Raw genomic sequence first — 20413 nt, 5'->3', positions numbered from 1 at the left:
AGGGCACTGTTTCATATGACCTTTAAATACTACATTTTGCCGTCCAGAAAAATATTAACCTTTTTATGACTCGCCTATAAGTCGGACATAGAGTTTTGAACCAAAATTTAACTCCCAAAGAACCGACTTATAGGTGAGTATATACGGTAATTATCAAATCGTAAATAGTTGTGATTATAGTTATATTGAATGCGCTCTTTTACATGCAAAACCCTGGATGCGTGATATATATAGTATAATATACGAGTCTGTAGATTTTTGACTCTGGTAACATTTCACGTTAAGTCCCAAACTTTGTGAACGAAAAAGAAAAATTTACAGTAAGTCATGCAATGCTCTTTAATAATTTCTAGACTCCAAAATATTGATTGATTTTATCATTTTTTCATGTATTATATATTGTACTCGTAAATATATCAACGAAATTAAATTTCAAATATTTTCCTGCATTTTTCCTGCACTCCAGATTCTGTCTAATCCGCCCAAATTTTATAGAACCGGGGGTAGCCAGTTTGGACAAATTATACTGTATGTGTGTGTGTATATATATTTTATATATATATATATATATATATATATATATATATATATATATATATATATATATATATGTATGTATATATATATATATATATATATATATATATATATATATATATATATATATATATATATATATATATATCCAAAATGAATAATCAATTATAGATCACAGTGTCCGGCAATAGATATTTAGGGAAAAAAAAGAAAAAGACAACCCTAGCTGTAAAACGTTACTATTTACATTTTAAATTCTTCAGACATTTTACTTAAAAACAATTTACATAAAAATGTTATGGTAATGATGTTGTCAACAATACAATGACAGTGTAATTGTTTAAAAGCATAAAAGAGTTAAAGAAATATCAATAAATTTATATTGAACTGTTCAGAGATGGTTTTAAAGATATCATAAAATGTTTTCCTTTTCTCTTCTTTCTAATGTGCTCTCTGTAGACAGTTTGTAAAAGGGAACAGTGGTGAAATGTCCGATTATCACAAAGTTCCAGATGTTAACTAACTTTGACTTGTCTATATTCAGGCCACTGAATATGCTGTCTGTGGATTTGAATATGGGTCCAGAGAGTGGGTTCTGGTCTCACTGATGTAATATTGTCCACATCCTCCACATATGCAGTATATTACGTTTTTAGATTCGCAAGACATATTTATATTTACTTAAAAATCTTTGATTCCAATTTTAAAAGTGTTCCCTTCTTTTATGTATGGACATGTACCACAGCGACCATCAGTGTATTTGCTGACTGTTTATGTGTTATTCTGTTGAAAGTACAACTAGACTAACAAGACATTTTTTGGGAATCATAGATTTTACAGTCGGTTGAAATTTCTTCTCCTTATGAATAGCCAAAGGGAGGCAACTTTTGGAGCCATCCAAATATGACTGGTACAATTTTGTCCAAAATGTGAATTCACATGGTACATATCGTCATGTATTAAATATAGAAAAAGTATTTTGTCTGTAGTCCTTCAGTAAACTTTTCACATTTTTGACTTCTCCTTAAGAACCACTGGACCAATTTCAATCAAACATGTTATAAAGGATCTCTGGGTGACATGAATTTAATTTTCTTCAAATGAAGGGCCAAGCCCTCTTTCAAGGGGAGATAATTAAGAATTAGTTAAACTAAATGTATAATGGCATCTTTTAGCAATGCCATGATAAGTCATATTTATACGAAAATATCTTGTAATTAAAAAATTCAAGTTTGTTCAAGACATGACCCCAGGGGGTAGGGGGTAGGGGGGGTCACAATTGGCAATGAAAGTTTTTCATAGGAATATATAGGATAACATCTTTAAAAATCTTATTCTCAAGAACAGCAAAGCCTTATTAGTCATATTTATATGGAAGCATCCTCAGCTAGTGTGAATTAAAAGTTCGTTCAAATCATGACCCTCCGGTGGTGCCACAGTCGGTGATCAAAGCTTTATATAGGAATGTGTAGGAAAGATCTTCTTGTCAAGAACAGCAAAGCCATGATTAGTTATCTTTATATGGAAGCATCCTCAGGTAGTATAGATATATAGTTTGTTCAAATCATTACCCCCAGGGGTTTGATGAGACCACAGCTGGTGATTAACGTTTTACATGGCCAATTTCAACCAAACTTGCTGCAAAGCATTCTTGGGTGATGGGGATTCAAGTTTGTTCAAATGAAGTCATTGATGCCCTTTTTCAAGGGGAGATACTGTATACAGGGTTATTTTTTTTTCCCTGTTATTTTCGCCCTTTCACACTTGCAAACAATTTTGCCCCATTTTTAGGTCACCTGTGTCACTCCGGTGACCTAACCAAAGTTGCCAGAAAGTATCCTTGGGTAACAGTGATTCAAGTTTATTCAAATGAAGGACAAAGCCTTTTGCCAACGGGAGATAATTAAGAATTTGTGAAAAAATTAATGGCATCTTTAAAAAACCTTCTTCTCAAGAATCACTGGGCCAAGAGAGATGAAACTTATATGGAAAAAATCCTCAGATGGTGTAGATTCAAGTTTGTTCAAATCATGACCCCTGGGGGTAGGGTAAGGTCACAATGGACTATCTAAGTTTTACATAGGAATACATAGGAAAAATCTTCTTCTCCAGAACTACTGGGCCAAGAAAGATGAAACTTATGTGCAAACATCCTCAGGTAGAGAAGATTCAATTTTGTTCAAATCATGCCCCCCCTCCCCCCCCCAGGGGGTAGGGTGTGGCCACAATTGACAATCAAAGTTTTACATAGGAATACATAGGAAAAATCTTCTCCAGAACCATTGGGCCAAGAAAGATGAAACTTGTGTGCAAACATCCTCAGGTAATGTAGATTCAAGTTTGTTACAATCATGCCCCCTGGGGTAGGGCGGTCCACAATGAATGATCAAAATTTAACATGGAAATACGTGAAAAATCTTCTTGTCCAGAACTACTAGGCCAAGAAAGATGAAACTTGTATGGAAACATCTTCAGGTAGTGTAGATTAAAGATAAATTTTTAAAATCATTTTTAAATGATTCCCAGGGGTAGGGTAGGATAGGGCCACAATGGACAATGAAAGTTTTACATTGGAATACGTAGGAAAATCTTGAAAAAAATCTTTTCTCAAAAACAGCAAAACCATGATTGGTTATATTTACATGGAAGCATCCTCAGATAGTATAGATTCTAGTTTGTTCAAATCATGACTCTGGGGATAGAGTTGGGCCAAAATGGATGATCAAAGATTTACACATGAATACATATGAAAAATCTTTAACAATCTTTTTCTGAAGAATAGCAAAGCCATGATTTGTCTTATGTATATGCAAGCATCTTTGGGTAATGTTAATTCAAATTTGTTCATATCTTGACCCCCTGGGATAGAGAGGGGGCACAACAGATTATCAAAGTTTTTTTAGTTAGGAATTTATAGGAAAGATCATTTAAAAATTTTCTCAAAAACATGATGAGTCATTTTAATTAATATAATTTAATTTTGGTTGTAACACGTCATTTGATTGGATAAAAAATTCATTTATATAGTATAACCTGTTTTTTTTTTTTTTTTTGTTTTTTTTTTTCACCTCTCAATTTATATTTCATGGAATCCTCTTTGGATTGTTGTTTTATACTCAGGTGACCGTTAAGGCCCTTGGGCCTCTTGTTATTTTGCCCAGTCACTGTTCTATTTAAGAAATTATATTGTGTTCTTTGAATTCGCCCCATTTAAAATTCGCTTACCTGTGAGTAGGATGAAAGGGACAAAAATAAAGCGGGACCAAAAATTTCCCTGTATGGAGTAATTAAGAATTTGTGAAAATTTGGTGGTTTCTTTTAAAAAAATCTTCTACTCAAGAACCACTAGACCAAAAAAATTGAAACTTGTGTGAAATCTCAGGGTTTGACACTAACATTTTTAGCTCACCTGAGCCGAAGGCTCAAGTGAGCTTTTCTGATCAAAATTTGTCAGTTGTCTCTCGTTGTTGGCATTGTCATTGTAAACTTTTCACAATTTCATCTTCTTCTCCAGAACTACTGGGCCAATTTCAACCAAACTTGGCACAGAGTATTCTTGGGTGAAGGGGATCCAAGTTTGTTCAAATAATGGTCCACACCTTCCTCCAAGGGGAGATAATTAAGTAATTGAGGAAAATTAATGTCATCATTGAAAATTCTTCTCAAGAACGAATGGGCAAGGAAAGATGAAACTCATGTGAAATCATTATCAGGTAGTGTAGATTCTTTAAAAATCTTCTTCTCAAGAACAGCAAAGCAGTGATTGGTCATATTTATGTGAAAGTATCCTCAGGTGGTGTAGATTCAAGTTTGTTCAAATCATGACCCCCAGGGGTAGGGGTGGAGCCACAATAGACGATCAAAGTTTAACATAGAAGTATATAGGAAAAATCTTCAAAAATCTTCTACTCAAGAACAGCAAAGCTGTGATTGGTTATATTTATATGAAAGCATCTTCAGGAGGTGTTGAATCAAGTTCCAGTCGTGACCCCTGGGGGTAGGGTGGGGCCGCAGTGGACGATCAAAGTTTAACATAGGAGTATATAGGAAAAATATTAAAAATTTTTCTTCTCAAGAACAGGAAAGCCGTGATTGGTCATATTTATATGGAAACATCTGAAGGTTGTGTAGATTCAAGTTTAATCAAATCACGATCAAAGTTGTATATTAGAGAAATCTTCAAAAATCTTCTTCTCAAGAACAGCAAAGTTATGATTAGTCATATTTATATGGAAGGTCTAAGGTCAAGGTTATAGCAGAATTATATGAAAAATCCTTTTCCACAGCATATCTTCTCTTCTCTTAGTCCAGTGTGGCTCATACTTTAATCACAGAGTGCCACTGGTCAATGGGCGTGCAGTGACCTCGAACAAAGTTTTTAGGTCAAGGGTCAAGGTCATAAAAAGCCTCTCTGTTAAAATTTTTGTCCAGAGCATATTTTCTCTCTCCATGGCCCAATCTGGCTCATACTTAACCCACAGAGTGTCTTTGGGTAAAGGGTGTGCAGTGACCTTGAACCATGTTTCTAGGTCTAAGGTCAAGGTCATAGCAGAATTATATGACAAATCCTTGTCCGGAGCTTATCTTCTCTCCCCTTGATCCAATGTGGCTCATACTTCACTCACAGAGTGCCACTGGTCAATGGACGTGCAGTGACCTTGAACAAAGTTTTTAGGTCAAGGGTCAAGGTCATAAAAAGCCTCTCTGTTAAAATTTTTGTCCAGAGCATATTTTCTCTCTCCTTGGCCCAATCTGGCTCATGCTTAACCCACAGAGTGTCATTGGGTAAAGGGTGTGCAGTGACCTTGAACCATGTTTCTTGGTCTAAGGATAAGGTCATAGCAGAATTATATGAAAAATCCTTGTCCAGAGCATAACTTCTCTCCCCTTGGTCCAATGTGGCTCATACTTCACTCACAGAGTGCCACTTGTCAGTGGATGTGCAGTGACCTTGAACGAAGTTTCTAGGTCAATGGTCAATTTCAGAAATAGCCTCTCAGTTTAAAATCTTTGTTCGGTGCATAATTTCTTTCCCTTAAGTCCAGTCAGCCTCAAACCTTACCAACTGACGTAGGGTACATATCATTTGTGATTTTCCTTCCATATTTTTGATAGAGGATATGCAACAATTTTCATAGAGGATATGCAGCATTCGTGATTTTTGTGCCTTTTTTTGATGGAAGGTGTTGAGCACTTGTGATTTTCTTGCCATTTTTTATTATAACGAGGATAACATAGAAGCCCTTTAGACTCAAGCAACACATCCCTTAATGGTACACAAATGTTCCTCTTCAAAATAAACCCTTTTCAGCTACCTTACATTTCCATGTTCATTGCTGAAAGCGGGCCCTTTGAGATGGCCACCATCTCAATATCTAGTTGATTTTTGCTTTTTTCCTAGCCACAGTGCTCAGGTGAGCGATGTGGCCCCTGGGCCTCTTGTTAGGCTTTAGTCCGGCTGAATTAGTGCTTCTTTACTTTTACTAGTCTGCAATTTTATGAGTCCATCAAAAAAGGACACATCCATGTTCTGTAACAATCAATTTAAAAATAAACATGACAATATGTATTTTTTTTTAAGTGAACAAAGCATTAATGTGGTTAGTGTGTTCGTTCTAGAGTTGTGGAGTATAAAGGAGTTGATCCTTACCTTGTGGGTTTGAATCCCACTGTGGGACATGCCGAGACCGATCCTTAGGATAAGACTGTATAAACCGAGGTTCAGTATCACAGTAAATGCACAAAAAAGATCCCTCACTCCTCAATGGCCCTGAGTGCCGAGTATACCACCAGCAAGTGGTTGTGTCTCCATATGAGTGAAAAATTCTCGAGAGGGACATTAAACAATAAACAAACAAACAAACAAATGTATGAACTATAATACTAGAATGCAAATAAATAGCTGACCACTCTTAGATTCTTTTACATGTATATGTATGTTACTAGAGCAGGCAACACATGCATTCTTGGGAACACTCCAAAGTTAGGTATATTTACTAATTTTGACTGAATGATGGTATTTAATGAAGTTTTTCTTTATAATTTCTAAAGTTGAAAATGATCGATCGAATTGCAGTTTTTATCTCTTCTCTTTTGAAAAAGAAATGTTTTTTATTGAATCTTCAGGGTACTGGAAGATGGTGTGTCTTTCGAGATTACAAATGGGAATTTGTATCTAAAAAATGCAACATCAAACTCAATGAGGCAGATGAGAAAGGCTTATCATCGATAGATGTCACAGATGAGGATGGTATAACATACACATATGACTTTGACATAATGGAGAGACAACCAGCTAAACATCAAGGTGATATAAGGAAACAGAAAATTTTATGCATTGAAGGTGAGTGGAGAAGAACTCTAGATGCAGATTCATTAGTAAATATGAGTTGTCTCTATGTTTATATGCAATTGTTTTGGTTTTTTACTGTTTCAAGCAGGCCCATAGGAAGCAATTTCAGTTTGGGGGAGCACAGCCATACATTTTCAGTTGAGGGGGCACTATCAACTACCAAAAATTTCTTGACAAGCAAAAAAAAAAAAATTATTGAGGGGGCACAGGCATATAGTATCTATGTTTTCTATAGTAATCTATATATCGGCAAAATTATTGGGAGGGGGGGAACGCCCCCCCCCCCCCCGTTCCTATGGCCATGTCAAAGTAACAACATTTTCATCAGTAATTATAATTTAGAGAATATCACTTAATTTTGACCCAAACAAATTAACCCATTGATTATTTCTCTCAATTAATTCAACACGCAAGAGCATGCTCCATGTACAAACGATTTCTAAAATGAGGCAAGCTATTGACAAACAAGTGGATGAAACAAGGATATCAACAACTTTTTAAAGTCATCATTTCGCAAGTTCAATGGTCAATACAGTGACCTTGTCAGCAAATACAATCTATCATTAAGTCAAATGCTGACTGGCATTTCATACTAATTGTTAGGCCATTATTTAACAATTGAATTGTGTATTGATTTTTCTGTTTGCCCGATCATGACAATGAGCACACTGCAGGTGTGACCAGTCGACAGAGGATGTTAACTCCTCCATTTCACCTGATTCCACCTCTGATGGTTTTCAGAGGTCTGTGTTTGCTCTTCTGATTTGTATTGTTTCAATGGACTTTTGAGATTGATTACTGTTTGTTATCACCTTATTTCATCTATTCCTTCTGATAAAATGAAGTGCTCATCATTAAATGTTACTCTTTCAATTCAGTTGAAACCATTTAATTCAGTATTATATTCTAAAAAAATTTCAGATTGAAAAGAGAAAAAAAAAAGAAAGTTCCAATACATCACTCAAGCAAAGTGTTTATGCCAGCTGCTTAAAAATCAATCATTGACATAGTTGGGAAAAAAATCTAGCCTAACTTTTTTCCTCTAATGGGGGGTTTCAACTTTTGAAATTTTATTTCATTGGGAAAATTTTTAGTTGTTTTCAGATAAGAAACAGTTTTGTTTGGGTTAATTATACCCCCATTCTGAAGGAGAGGGGTATACTGTTTTACCCTTGTGTGTCTGTTTTTGTGTGTGTGTGAGTGTCTGTAACAAATTTTTCATCACAGTTTTCTCAGCAACTACTCATTGTAGATGCTTGAAATTTTAGCACACAATTTGTTTAGGCATACCATATGGTGGGATTCATTTTTGTATGAATCCGTGGTCAACTTCCTGTTTATCCGTGCGTCTGTCTGTACTAAACATAACAAATTTTCGTGGCAGTTTTCTCAGCAACCACTCATCGCAGATGCTTGAAATTTTAGCACACTCTTTTTTAGCTCTTCTGAGCCAAAGGCTCAAAGAGCTAATGCTATGGCCATTTGTGCGGTGTGCTTAAACTTTTTAGAATATGGGCCATAACTCAAGAACCCCTTGGCCAATTATTGTCAAATTTGTCACAGGGTATCCTTGGCCCAGGGCTCCCTTTTATACTAAAACTAGGGTTGTGACCCTTTAACAAGGGGAGATAATTAGGAAAATAGAAACAAAAGTACTGGTTGCTAAAAAACCTTCTTCTCAAGAACCACTGGGCAGATTATCACCAAACTTACACAAAAGGATGAGGATATGTTGTAGATTAAAATTTGCATGAGGATTTACCCTGGGGCAAAGGGTGTGGTCTCAAGGTCACTTCAAAGTTGACCAAAAATTACATTTTATTAAAATGTTGATATTTTGCTTACTATAAGGACTAGGATCATCAGATCTTGTCAGTTGATGCATCTAAGGACCTCGTATCATGTTGACTCAAAAGTAGGTCAGGGTGACCTACTTTTTAAATTTTGCAGCCATTCTTTTTCAAAATGATTTAGAGGCATATTTTGAACAATTTAAGGCCTATGATCATCAAACTTTGTCAGTTGATGCATCTTGGGTCCTTGAAGTATGTCAACTAAAAACTAGGTCACCTTGTCCTACTTTTTGAACTTGATGGCTAATCTTTTACAAAACAATTAAGGTCATTAATTCAAATACCGAGAGGTTTAGAATCATTAAATCTTGTAAGATGATGCATCATGGGGCCATAAAACATATATATTAAAAAGTAGGTCACAGTGACCTACTTTTTGAACTTTGCAGGCATTCGATTTCAAAGCATTTTAGAGGCATAATTTGGACATTTTAAAGCCTATGATCATAAAACTTTGTAAGTTGATGCATCCTGGGTCCCTAAAAAACGTCAACTGAAAAGTAGGTCACTGTGACCTACTTTTGAAAATTTATGGCTTAAATTAAATATTTCAGGTACTAATTAGCTTAGAATCATCAAACTTTGTCAGTTGATGCATCTTGGGACTTCGGAGTAGGTCGAATGAAAAGTAGGTCACCGTGACTTACTTTAGAAAATTTATGGCTTTAATTAAATATTTCAGGTACTAATTGGCCTAGAATCATCAAACTGTCAGTTAATGTATCTTGGGTCTTCGGAGTAGGTAGACTGAAAAGTAGGTCACTGTGTCCTACTTTTGAAAATTTATGGCTTTAATTAATTATTTTGGGTACTAATTGGCTTAGAATCATCAATTTGAAACTTTGTCAGTTGATGCATCTTGGGTCTTCGGAGTAGGCTGACTGAAAAGTAGGTCTCCGTGACCTACTTTTGAAAATTTATGGCTTTAATTAAATATTTTGGGTACTAATTGGCTTAGAATCATCAAATTTTGTCAGTTGATGCATCTTGGGTCCTTCCGAGTACAACTTATAAAATTTTATGGTTATAATTTTAAAAAACATTTTAGGTATAAATTGGCTTAGAATCATCAAACTTAGTTGATGGGCCCTCAGAGAATGACAAGTGTAAAGTAGGTCACCTGACCAACTCTCAGGTACTAGTTGGCTTAGAATCATCTTGGGTTCTCAGAATGTGAATTGGAATTTTAAGGGTTTATCTAAATATACAGGATACTTAGAGGCTTCAAATAGAAGTGATAGGTTGTACAGTTTATCAGAAGAGCGATTCAAGGCCCTTGGGCCTCTTGTTTAGGCATGCCATATTTTGGAATTTATTTTTGTACGAATCTGATGTCAACTTCCTGTTTATCCATGCGTCTGTCCATACCATACATAACAAATTTTTGTGGCAGTTTTCTCAGCAACTACTCATCGCAGATGCTTGAAATTTTAGCACACTCTTTGTTTAGGCATGCCACATGTTGGAATTTATTATGCCCCCGGATAGAAAGATCCCGGGGGTATATTGTTTTTGTCCTGTTTGTCTGTTTATCTGTTTGTCTGTTTGTCCGTTTGTCTGTTTGTCTGTCTGTCTGTTGTCAACTTTAACCTTGCCCATAACTTTTGATTGGTTGGAGCTATGACTTTCATATTTCACATGTGTATTCCTTGTGACAAGACCTTTCTTTGGGTACCATCATATTTGACCTTTTGACCTTGATCTTGGAGTTTGACCTACTTTTGCAAAATTTTATGAGACTTTAACCTTAGCCATAACTTCTGAACAGTTGGTGCTTGGGGTTTCAAACTTCACATGTGTATTCTTTGTGACAAGGCCTTCCTTTGGATACCAACAACTTTGACTTTTTGACCTTGACCTTGGAGTTTGACCTACTTTTGAAAAACTTTAACCTTGGCCATAACTTTTGAACAGTTGGTGCTTGGGGTTTCAAACTTCACATGTGTATTCCTTGTGACAAGACCTTCCTCTGGATATCAACCACTTTGACCCTTTGACCTTGACCTAGAAGTTTGGCCTACTTTCGAAAAACTTTAACCTTGGTCATAACTTTTGAATGGTTGGAGCTAGGGCTTTCATACTTCACATATGTAATCCTTGCGACAAGACCTTCCTTTGGATACAAACCACCACTTTGACCTTTTGACCTTGACCTAGGAGTTTGACCTACTTTTGAAAAACTTTAACCTTGGCCAAAACTTTTGAATGGTTGATGCTAGGGCTTTCATACTTCACATATGTAATCCTTGTGACAAGACCTTCCTTTGGATATGAACCTATTTGACCCTTTGACCTTGACCTAGGAGTTTGACCTACTTTTGAAAAACTTTAACCTTGGCCATAACTTTTGAATGGTTGGTGCTAGGGCTTTCATACTTCACATATGTAATCCTTGTGACAAGATCTTCCTTTGGATACCAACCACTTTGACCTTGACCTTGACGTTTGACTTTTATTCAAAAAACTTTAACCTTCGCCATAACTTCTGAACAGTTGTATCTAGGTCTTTAAAATTTCATAGGTGTATTCCTCGAGACAAGACCTTTCTTTGGGTATCAACATTTCTTATCTTTTGGCCTGGATTTTGACTTGCATTTGAAGAAACTTTAACCTTCGCCATACGGGGGCATCAGTGTTTCACAAACACATCTTGTTTTTGTATGAATCTGATGTCAACCTCCTGATTATCCCTGCGTCTGTCCGTACCATGCATAACAAATTTTAGTGGCAGTTTTCTCAGCTAAAACTCATTGCAGATGCATGAAATTTTTTCATACTCTTTGTTGAGGCATGCCATATGATGGGATTCATTTTTGTACAAATCTGATGTCAACTTCTTGTTCATCCCTGTGTCTGTCAGTAACTGAACTTGTGTATATTCACATCAGAATGGGGGTACAGTGGCTTCCATTTTATCGGATAGCGGTTTAACGAATATTTCGGCTATTTCAATATAATATCAGAGCACAAAACCATTTCTTATATATTTATTAATAATTTCACCTGATATTCTGATGAGAAAATACTGGATTTTCGTTTAATCCGATACAAAAATTTGGACTATCATAGTGTTTTTTGATAATCAGCACCTTGTTCACACCTCCAACTTCGTATGTGAAGCCTTTGTTTACACAGTTTGACACCAATTACCTTGGCTGGCTTGAGTACGACAATGAGGGGATTAGTTACGCCTGGACGCACACAGGCACCTTACTTGTGTCAATAGTGGGCATAGTAAATAGATATGTTTTGATTACAGTTGTGGTGATCAGCTTGGGTTCAATGATGCACTTGTTAATTATGACAATTATTTGCAATTTTTTTTCGGCGTGAAATTTTAATTATTGAACTGATTAGCTTGTGTATGACAATTTGCTTGGATAATGAAATAAACCTATTCAAGCGTTTAACTTGGTCAATTGGCTTAATATTTATTCACTTTTCAGTGCAAAATTTATGGTAAAAATCACAAATGGCTCGTTCTATAAAAATACATCTCAAAATTCATACCATCTTTCTCCACATGGCTCTCAAAATCTCTCTTCAGCAGACAAGAACGAGACTGGTAAACTCACACACAGTATAAAATACGTAACCGTATTAAAGAAACAAATCAAAAGGAAACAATTACATATATTTAATATTTTTATTTTTAATTTACAATCTATCCAGGGAAAAATAGTTTACGGTTATTAGTCAAGCATTTAGTCTACTTCCGTTTCCAAAATGGCGACCATCGAAGAAGGAATGTAAACATGTGCTGAAGAAAGATGGCAATAACTATCAAAGAATATATTCTATACGTCAATTTATTTGAAAAAAAATTTCATATTAAATTCATAAGTAAGTGAAATAAATTATTTTTAGTAAAGTCATTAAGTTAACATGTCAAAAGAAAACGAAAGTGCAAGCTTGAAATTTGCTAGCTACGATGTATTATCAATACATGTAGCTCTATACATCTATCTTTGGACTCGGTATGGAGCAATCGGCTATTCTAATTTTCGGCTATTCGGATAAAACTAGGCTGACAACTTGACTATTCGATAAAACGGGAAGCACTGTATTACTAGTGAGCATTGATTCACAGACTTCTTGTTTTCATTGTTTTGTGATTTCATAATTTTTTTTTTAAAAAAACTATAGATTGTACTCAATGAGCATAAAGAATATACTGGTAAAGGCTACTTTACATTATTTAGTATTACAAATCATGCACAACATGTGGTATACAACTTTTGTAATGAAATTGTATACATATTTCTTGACATAATTAATATGTTTTCAAACAGCTCTATCATAGACACAAGAAGACTTTAAAAAGACATTAAAATATTATCTTGTAAAGAAATATTTTATTTCAATTTCAGTAGACAAGAAAAAATTAAGAAAACCATGAAACATACCTAATGCCCTGTTCACACGGAGAGTTTAATTCGCAGTAAATTAATGCGAAGTAAAATGATGCGAATTAAACTAATGCAAATTAAATTGCGTTCACACGACAGCTAATGCGAAGTAAACTAAAGAGAATTATAATTTTAATTCTACAAGGCTATATTCAGTAAGGCTATTATGACATCATTTACAAATTATGTCATATGTCAGAGCAGATATACATAAAGACATAATGTCATAGTGTCTGTACACATTTTAGCGTTTAACATAATTTTCCTTTGTTTTTTACTCAAAAAAAGCACAAGTACCTATATTTGACCATCAAAATATGACCTGTGACTTAAGGAGGCGAAAGGACACATGGTCACATGACTCTGTTTAACTAAGTCATAGTCACCGTTTATATAAGAGCAAAGCGTGTAAAGCATCAGTTCCTGTATAATTTTTTGACATTTTTTTTAACTTTAATAACCATCTTATATGAAAAAAATAAAAAGTTTTAAAATTCTTGTAAACATTAACAAATTATGAAAAAGATTGATCCACTCCTCTGTTTCCCTAAACTGCGCGTCCAGCAAGTCGGTGACGTCATACACGATCTGTTAGTACAGCAAGATCATACTCAGTGAATACAGGGGCAGTGTTACTTTGTTGAAACAGGTCTTAATCAGTATAAGATAAAATATTCTGAGACACGGGGAATACAAAAATTATTTTTGCATGGCTGATGACGGAAATCTTATGTAGGTATATCTTCTTTCGCTTATTTAGCTTACATGTGACGTCATAGTTGGTTTTTCGCGTACTTGAGAAATGTAAACATGACATGTTTTTGTCATGCTTATGTCCTCTTTAACGATGTCCTGTGCAATATTGATGTCAGCTTCACCATTCGAAATTTTTACAGTTAATCAATAATTTGAAGGACTTACATTTCAACGTAAATTTAAAAATATTGAATGATAGAATTTTTGGTAAATTACTTTTTTTGTTGTTAAAGTTGTCTTAAAAAGTACGTAATTTTCGCTATCCAGATGCAGTGTGATAGAAGAAACTTGCCTTTTCGAATTTTAAACCCTGTTCATACTATGAAATATTTTAAAAGATACATGTCCACTTACATATTTTTTATCTTTGCTTAAAAAATCCCATTATGGACAGAGTAATGGGCCCGGAAACATGGAGAACTAAAACTCTACATATATACTGTAGGGCATAGTATTTGTCAATCAATATCTCTAAAATAAGGTAAGAAACCTAATGATATAACTGCTTTCAGATATATGGGACATACTTAATAAGAAATATACAAAATATGAAAAAAATTGAATGACAGGTATTTTTTCAGCTCAAGGTCCTTCTTCCCCTTAATTCTGCCCTTACGCATGCTTCAAAATTGAATTCGAATTAGCTTCATTTAGTGTTCACATGGAGCTAATACAAAGTAATTTAATGCGCAGTAAACTAATTCGAATTAAACTAATTCGCATTAAATTCTCTTATTGACCGATTTGACATCCCTAATATAAATCTCAATAAAAACAGAGAAAAACAAGCTAATTCAGAGAATTTGTGTCCCCCGCTTAAGGAAAAAAGAAGACCATGTGCAGTTTGGGGTGGGGTGGGGTCACACTGCCCCCTGTATTTGTACTAGAATTATTAAATGTATACATGTATATTGAAGCAAATAAAAAAAAATGCCAATATGGATATAAAGATTTGATTGCTTATTCTTAAATATGTGTATAGAAGATTCTTTATAATATACAGAATATTTATCACGCTGTAATAATGATTTTATGAGTTTGTAGTACTCGGCGGGTCATGCTTTTCACCCAATTTTTGCCAAACAACTCGAAAATCTCCCGATTTTTCGGATTTGGTTCGTAAATTAGGTTGCACTTTTAATTTCCAGTTACAACCCAAGCTTGGATATATGTAAACAATACCAATGGCTATGTCCAGTAGGCCGTGTACCAGTAAATTATCAGTGCAGGTGTAAACAATTACCTGAGAGTTGTTTTGACAAATCAGAGTTTGAGGTCAATTTAAAATGGCTTCCGATAGAACGAGATCGTTATCAGGGCCAGCAGGAACAAATTGAACCAATTAAAAGAGAAACGATATTTATGTACATATCAAGGAATCTTGGAAAACAACTTTCATTAGATAAAATAAAGTGTTTGAAGATAGTGTAGGCTTAACTGTAAATTTAACAGCACTTGTTAATTAAATGAATTCGGGAGATGAAAAATAACTTCAAAACCAAGATTGGAATACTTTCAAATTTAACACAAACTTTCCATGTGCTTCAAATCAGCAATGCAGATTCTAAAAAGACTTTCCTTTAAAAAAAAAATGCACACTTAATTCAGGTCAATACTGAAAAATGAAACCTTCAATGCTCTTTTAGCATTTAAATTTAATCAAAATATATATATTTTAATTTTTTAGCTCACCTGAGCTGAAAGCTCAAGTGAGCTTTTCTGATCACATTTTGTCCGGCGTCCGTCTGTCTGTCCGTCCGTCTGTCTGTAAACTTTTCACATTTTCGACTTCTTCTGAAGAACCACTGGGCCAATTTCAACCAAACTTGCCACAAAGTATCCTTGGGTAAAGGGGATTCAAGTTTGTTCAAATGAAGGGCCACGCCCTCTTTCAAGGGGAGATAATTAGGAATTACTGAAAAAATAATGGCATCATTTAAAAATCTTCTTCTCAAGAACCATAGGGCCAGGAAAGATGAAACTCATGTGGAAGCATCCTTAGGTAGTGTACATTCAAGTTTGTTCAAATCATGACCCCCGGGGGTAGGGCGGGTCGGCAATGGAGGATCAAAGTTTTACATAGAAATATATAGGAAAAATCTTTAAAAATCTTCTTCTCAAGAACAGCAAAGCCATGATGAGTCATATTTATATGGAAGCATCCTCAGGTAGTGTAGATTCAAATTTGTTCAAACCATGGCCCGCGGGGGTAGGGCGGGGCCACAATGGAGGATCAAAGTTTAACATAGAAATATATAGGAAAAATCTTTAAAAATCTTCTTCTCAAGAACAGCAAAACCATGATGAGTCATATTTATATGGAAGCATTCTCAGGTAGTGTAGATTCAATTTTGTTCAAACCATGACCCCCGGGGGTAGGGCGGGGCCGCAATGGAGGATCAAAGTTTTACATAGAAATATATAGGAAAAATCTTTAAAAATCTTCTTCTCAAGAACAGCAAAGCCATGATAAGTTATATTTATATGGAAGTATCCTCAGGTAGTGTAGATTCAAATTTGTTCAAATCATGACCCCCGGGGGTAGGGCGGGGCCGCAATGGAGGATCAAAGTTTTACATAGAAATATATAGGAAAAATCTTTAAAAATCTTCTTCTCAAGAACAGAAAAGCTATGTTTAGTCATATTTATATGGAAGCATCCTCAGGTAGTGTAGATTCAAGTTTGTTCAAACCATGACCCCCGGGGGTAGGGCGGAGCCACAATGGAGGATCAAAGTTTTACATAGAAATATAAAGGAAAATATCTTCTTCTGATGAACAGAAAGCTATGTTTAGTCATATTGATATGGAAGCATCCTCAGGTAGTGTAGATTCAATTTTGTTCAAATGATGACCCCCAGGGGTAGGGTGGGGCCAAATGGGGGATGGAAAGTTTTACATAAGAACATATAGAAAAAATATTTCTTCTCAAGAACAGAAAAGCTATGTTTAGTCATATTGATATAGAAGCATCCTCAGGTAGTGTAGATTCAAGTTTGTTCAAATGATGACCCCTGGGATAGGGAGGAGCCACAATGGGGGATCAAATTTTTACAGAGGAATATATGGGAATTTTTTTTTAAAATCTTCTCAAGTACAAAGCCATTTGTTATATTGACATGGAAGCATCATCAGATAGTTTAAAATTCAAGCCCCCCCCCCCCCCCCCCCCCCCCCGGTCTTTTCAATATTGAACTGATTGTGCTTTTGCCTAGCCAATGTGCTCAGGTGAGCGATGTGGCCCATGGGCCTCTTGTTGTCATTGTCATTAAAGCCTCATTTTAATAAAATAATTCTCAATACACAAATGCTTATATATATATATATATATATATATATATATATATATATATATATATATATATATATATATATATATATGTATATATATATATATTTACATTTGCAAATGTTTTCTTTTATATAACACTATTAAGAGCAATGCGTATCTATATCCGTATAAACACGGGTTCCCCGCGTCATGATGGTTCAACGTAATCTCTCAGTGACGTCATAAAGGGTTCACGCGCAATCAGTGGATCAGTTGGGTTTGAAAAATAAAACTTTTCACGCGTTAAAAATTATAATCAGGTAAATATAAAATATGAACAAGACACAAATGTAAATATAAGTAATAAGTTATCATTTTAAAACATCTATCGGGCTATAAATACGGGTTGGTACGAGATCAAATTTAGCATAAAGCCCTTCGGGCTTTATGGAATTTGATCTCGTGACCAACCCGTATTTATAGCCCGATAGATGTTTAAAAATGATACCTTATTTCTTAAATATATATTTAATTTAATCATGGTAAATGTGTCGTGAATGTCGTTACGCGTTATGACCAGATTTTTTACTTTCCAAATTTGGTCATGACCAGATTTTTACATGTTGGAGGTTGGCAAGTATGGTTTGTACACGCCATATATCATAAGTTTTTCTATTCACATGTTGAAAAGTATAAAGTATATCATTTAGTAAAAAAAAAAAGGAAAAAAAAACATGAAAAAAAAAAGAATCGTCTTGGGATTGAACCCGGGCCTCTCGCTTGCTAAGCAAGCAACATACCATTACACCATGGAGGCACTTTATTATACTGCAAATTAAATGCAAACATTAAGTCACATATAATGTTTATATTCACGTTTGAGATTGTCAAAATTTTACATAATAAATGTTGTCTAATTTAGCCTTTAACAAACAGTTCTAATAGATGTAATAGAATATAAAGTCCGCCAACAACCTGTTTTATGCGTAATAACTCTCGACATGCCCCTGTGAGCGACTTTCTAGGGGTATGACTCTCACTTAGCATGTTAGAGGTGCCGGGTTCAAATCCCGAACGGTCCTTTTTTTTTTTGGAAATTTTTTAATTTTTTTTGGATTTACTAAATGATAGGATTCAGCATGTGAAATGAAAAAGTTATGACGTCTTTCTTGTACAAACTTATAAAGTCATTATTACAGTGTGATAAATGAATATTCTATATAAAAAGAATCTTCTTTACACATATTAAAGAATAAGCAATGAAATCTTTACATCCATTTTGGCATATTTTATTTGCTTCAATATACATGTATACATTTAATATTTCTACAAATCCAGGGGGGTCCTCACAAATTTGTAAAATAGTTCTTTGGATTTTCAAAAATAAAAAGTGAGGCGAGAGGGTGAAATAATTTACGTATATTATTTTTCATTTTGGGGTTAAGAATTATGAGGCGAGCGAATACAAGTAATATAAATTGTTTTTAATGAATTGTTCTTAATGAATGATTTCAAAGAGCGAGCACTTCAAAAATAAAGACGTAAAATTATTAGATATTCTTATACCACATGAACTTATGATTTTTAACTTTTTTAGCTCACCTGAGCCAAAGGCTCAAGTGAGCTTTTCTGATCAAAATTTGTCCATTGTCTGTCGTTGTTGTTGTCGTCATCGTTGTCGTTGTTGTTGTTGTAAACTTTTCACATTTTCATCTTCTTCTCAAGAACCACTGGGCCAATTTCAACCAAACTTGCCACAAAGCATCCTTGGGTAAAGGGGATTCAAGTTTGTTCAAATGAAGGGCCACACCCTCTTTCAAGGGGAGATAATTAAGAATTAGTGAAAATTTAGTGGTATCTTTTAAAAATCTTCTCAAGAACCAGTGGGCTGTAAAAGTTGAAACTTATGTGAGACCTTCATTACATAGTGTAGATTTAAGTTTGTTCAAATCATGACCCTCAGGGGTAGGGTGGGGCCACAATGGGGGATCAAAGTTTTACATAGGAATATATAGGAATAAATCTTTAAAAATCTCCTCAAGAACAACTAAGCCACCATTAGTGATATTGATATGGAATCATCCTCAGGTAGTGTAGATTCAAGTTTGTTCAAATTATTTCCCCCCTAGGGGTAGGGTGGGGCCACAAAGGGGGATCAAAGTTTTACAAAGGAATATATAGAAAAAATCTTTAAAAATCTTTTTCTCAAGAACAACAAAGCCACAATTAGGCATATTGATATGGAATCATCCCCAGGTAGTGCAGATTCAAGTTTGTTCAAATCATGACCCCTGGGGGTAGGGTGGGGCCACAATGAGGAATCAAAGTTTTACATAGGAATATATAGAACAAAATCTTTAAAGAACAACAAAGCCACAATTAGTCATATTGATATGGAATCATCCTCAGGTAGTGTAGATTCAAGTTTGTTCAAATCATGACCCCCAGGGGTAGGGTGGGGCCACAATGGGGGATCAAAGTTTTACATAGAAATATGTAGGAAAAATCTTGAAATTGTTTTTCTTAAAAACAACAAAGCCACAATTAGTCATAATTTATATGGAAGCATCCTCAGGTAGTGTAGATTCAAGTTTGTACAAAATCATGACCCCCGGGTGGGGGGGGGGGGCACAATGGGGGATCAAAATTTTACATAGGAATTTATAGAAAAAAAATCTTTAAAAATCTTTCTCTCAAGAACAACAAAGCCACAATTAGTCATATTGATATGGAAGCATCCTCAGGTATTGTAGATTCAATTTTGTTCAAATCATGACCCCCAGGGGTTGGGTGGGGTCACAATGGGGGATCAAAGTTATACATCGAAATATATTGGAAAATATCTTTAAAAATCTTCTTCTCAAGAACAGCAAAGCCATGATTTGTTATATTGATATGGAAGCATCCTCAGGTATTGTAGATTCAATTTTGTTCAAATCATGACCCCGGGGGGTTGGGTGGGGTAACAATGGGGGATCAAAGTTTTACATAGAAATATATAGGAAAATATCTTTCAAAGTCTTCTTCTCAAGAACAGCAAAGCCATGATTTGTTATATTGATATGGAAGCATCCTCAGGTATTGTAGATTCAATTTTGTTCAAATCATGACCCCGGGGTTGGGTGGGGTCACAATGGGGGATCAAATTTTTCTATAGGAATATATAGGAAAAAACTTTAAAAATCTTCTTCTCAAGAACAGCAAAGCCATGATTTGTCATATTAATATGGAAGCA

The 20413-nt window shown here is 34.9% G+C and overlaps 2 protein-coding genes across 2 annotated transcripts in view; one reads left to right on the top strand and one right to left on the bottom strand.

The window, feature by feature from the left end:
* The window catches only part of LOC133171516 (uncharacterized), a 118331-nt gene that overhangs the window by 56570 nt on the left and 41348 nt on the right, over nucleotides 1–20413 (top strand). The window contains exon 3 of the mRNA XM_061306278.1: nucleotides 6664–6880. Within this exon, the coding sequence (XP_061162262.1) occupies nucleotides 6664–6880 (217 nt within the window). The remainder of the gene's footprint in view (nucleotides 1–6663; nucleotides 6881–20413) is intronic.
* Nucleotides 1–20413, bottom strand: part of LOC133171525 (NADH dehydrogenase [ubiquinone] 1 beta subcomplex subunit 5, mitochondrial-like) — a 317834-nt gene that overhangs the window by 292130 nt on the left and 5291 nt on the right. The window lies entirely within an intron of this gene.

The sequence above is a fragment of the Saccostrea echinata genome, unplaced genomic scaffold (assembly GCF_033153115.1).
Source record: "Saccostrea echinata isolate AGI-Se365-2 ecotype Australia unplaced genomic scaffold, CSIRO_AGI_Sech_v1 ptg000054l, whole genome shotgun sequence".
Lineage (NCBI taxonomy): Eukaryota > Metazoa > Mollusca > Bivalvia > Ostreida > Ostreidae > Saccostrea > Saccostrea echinata.
Note: the sequence above shows the minus strand (reverse complement) of the source record. Positions and strands in the feature narration are given on the sequence as shown.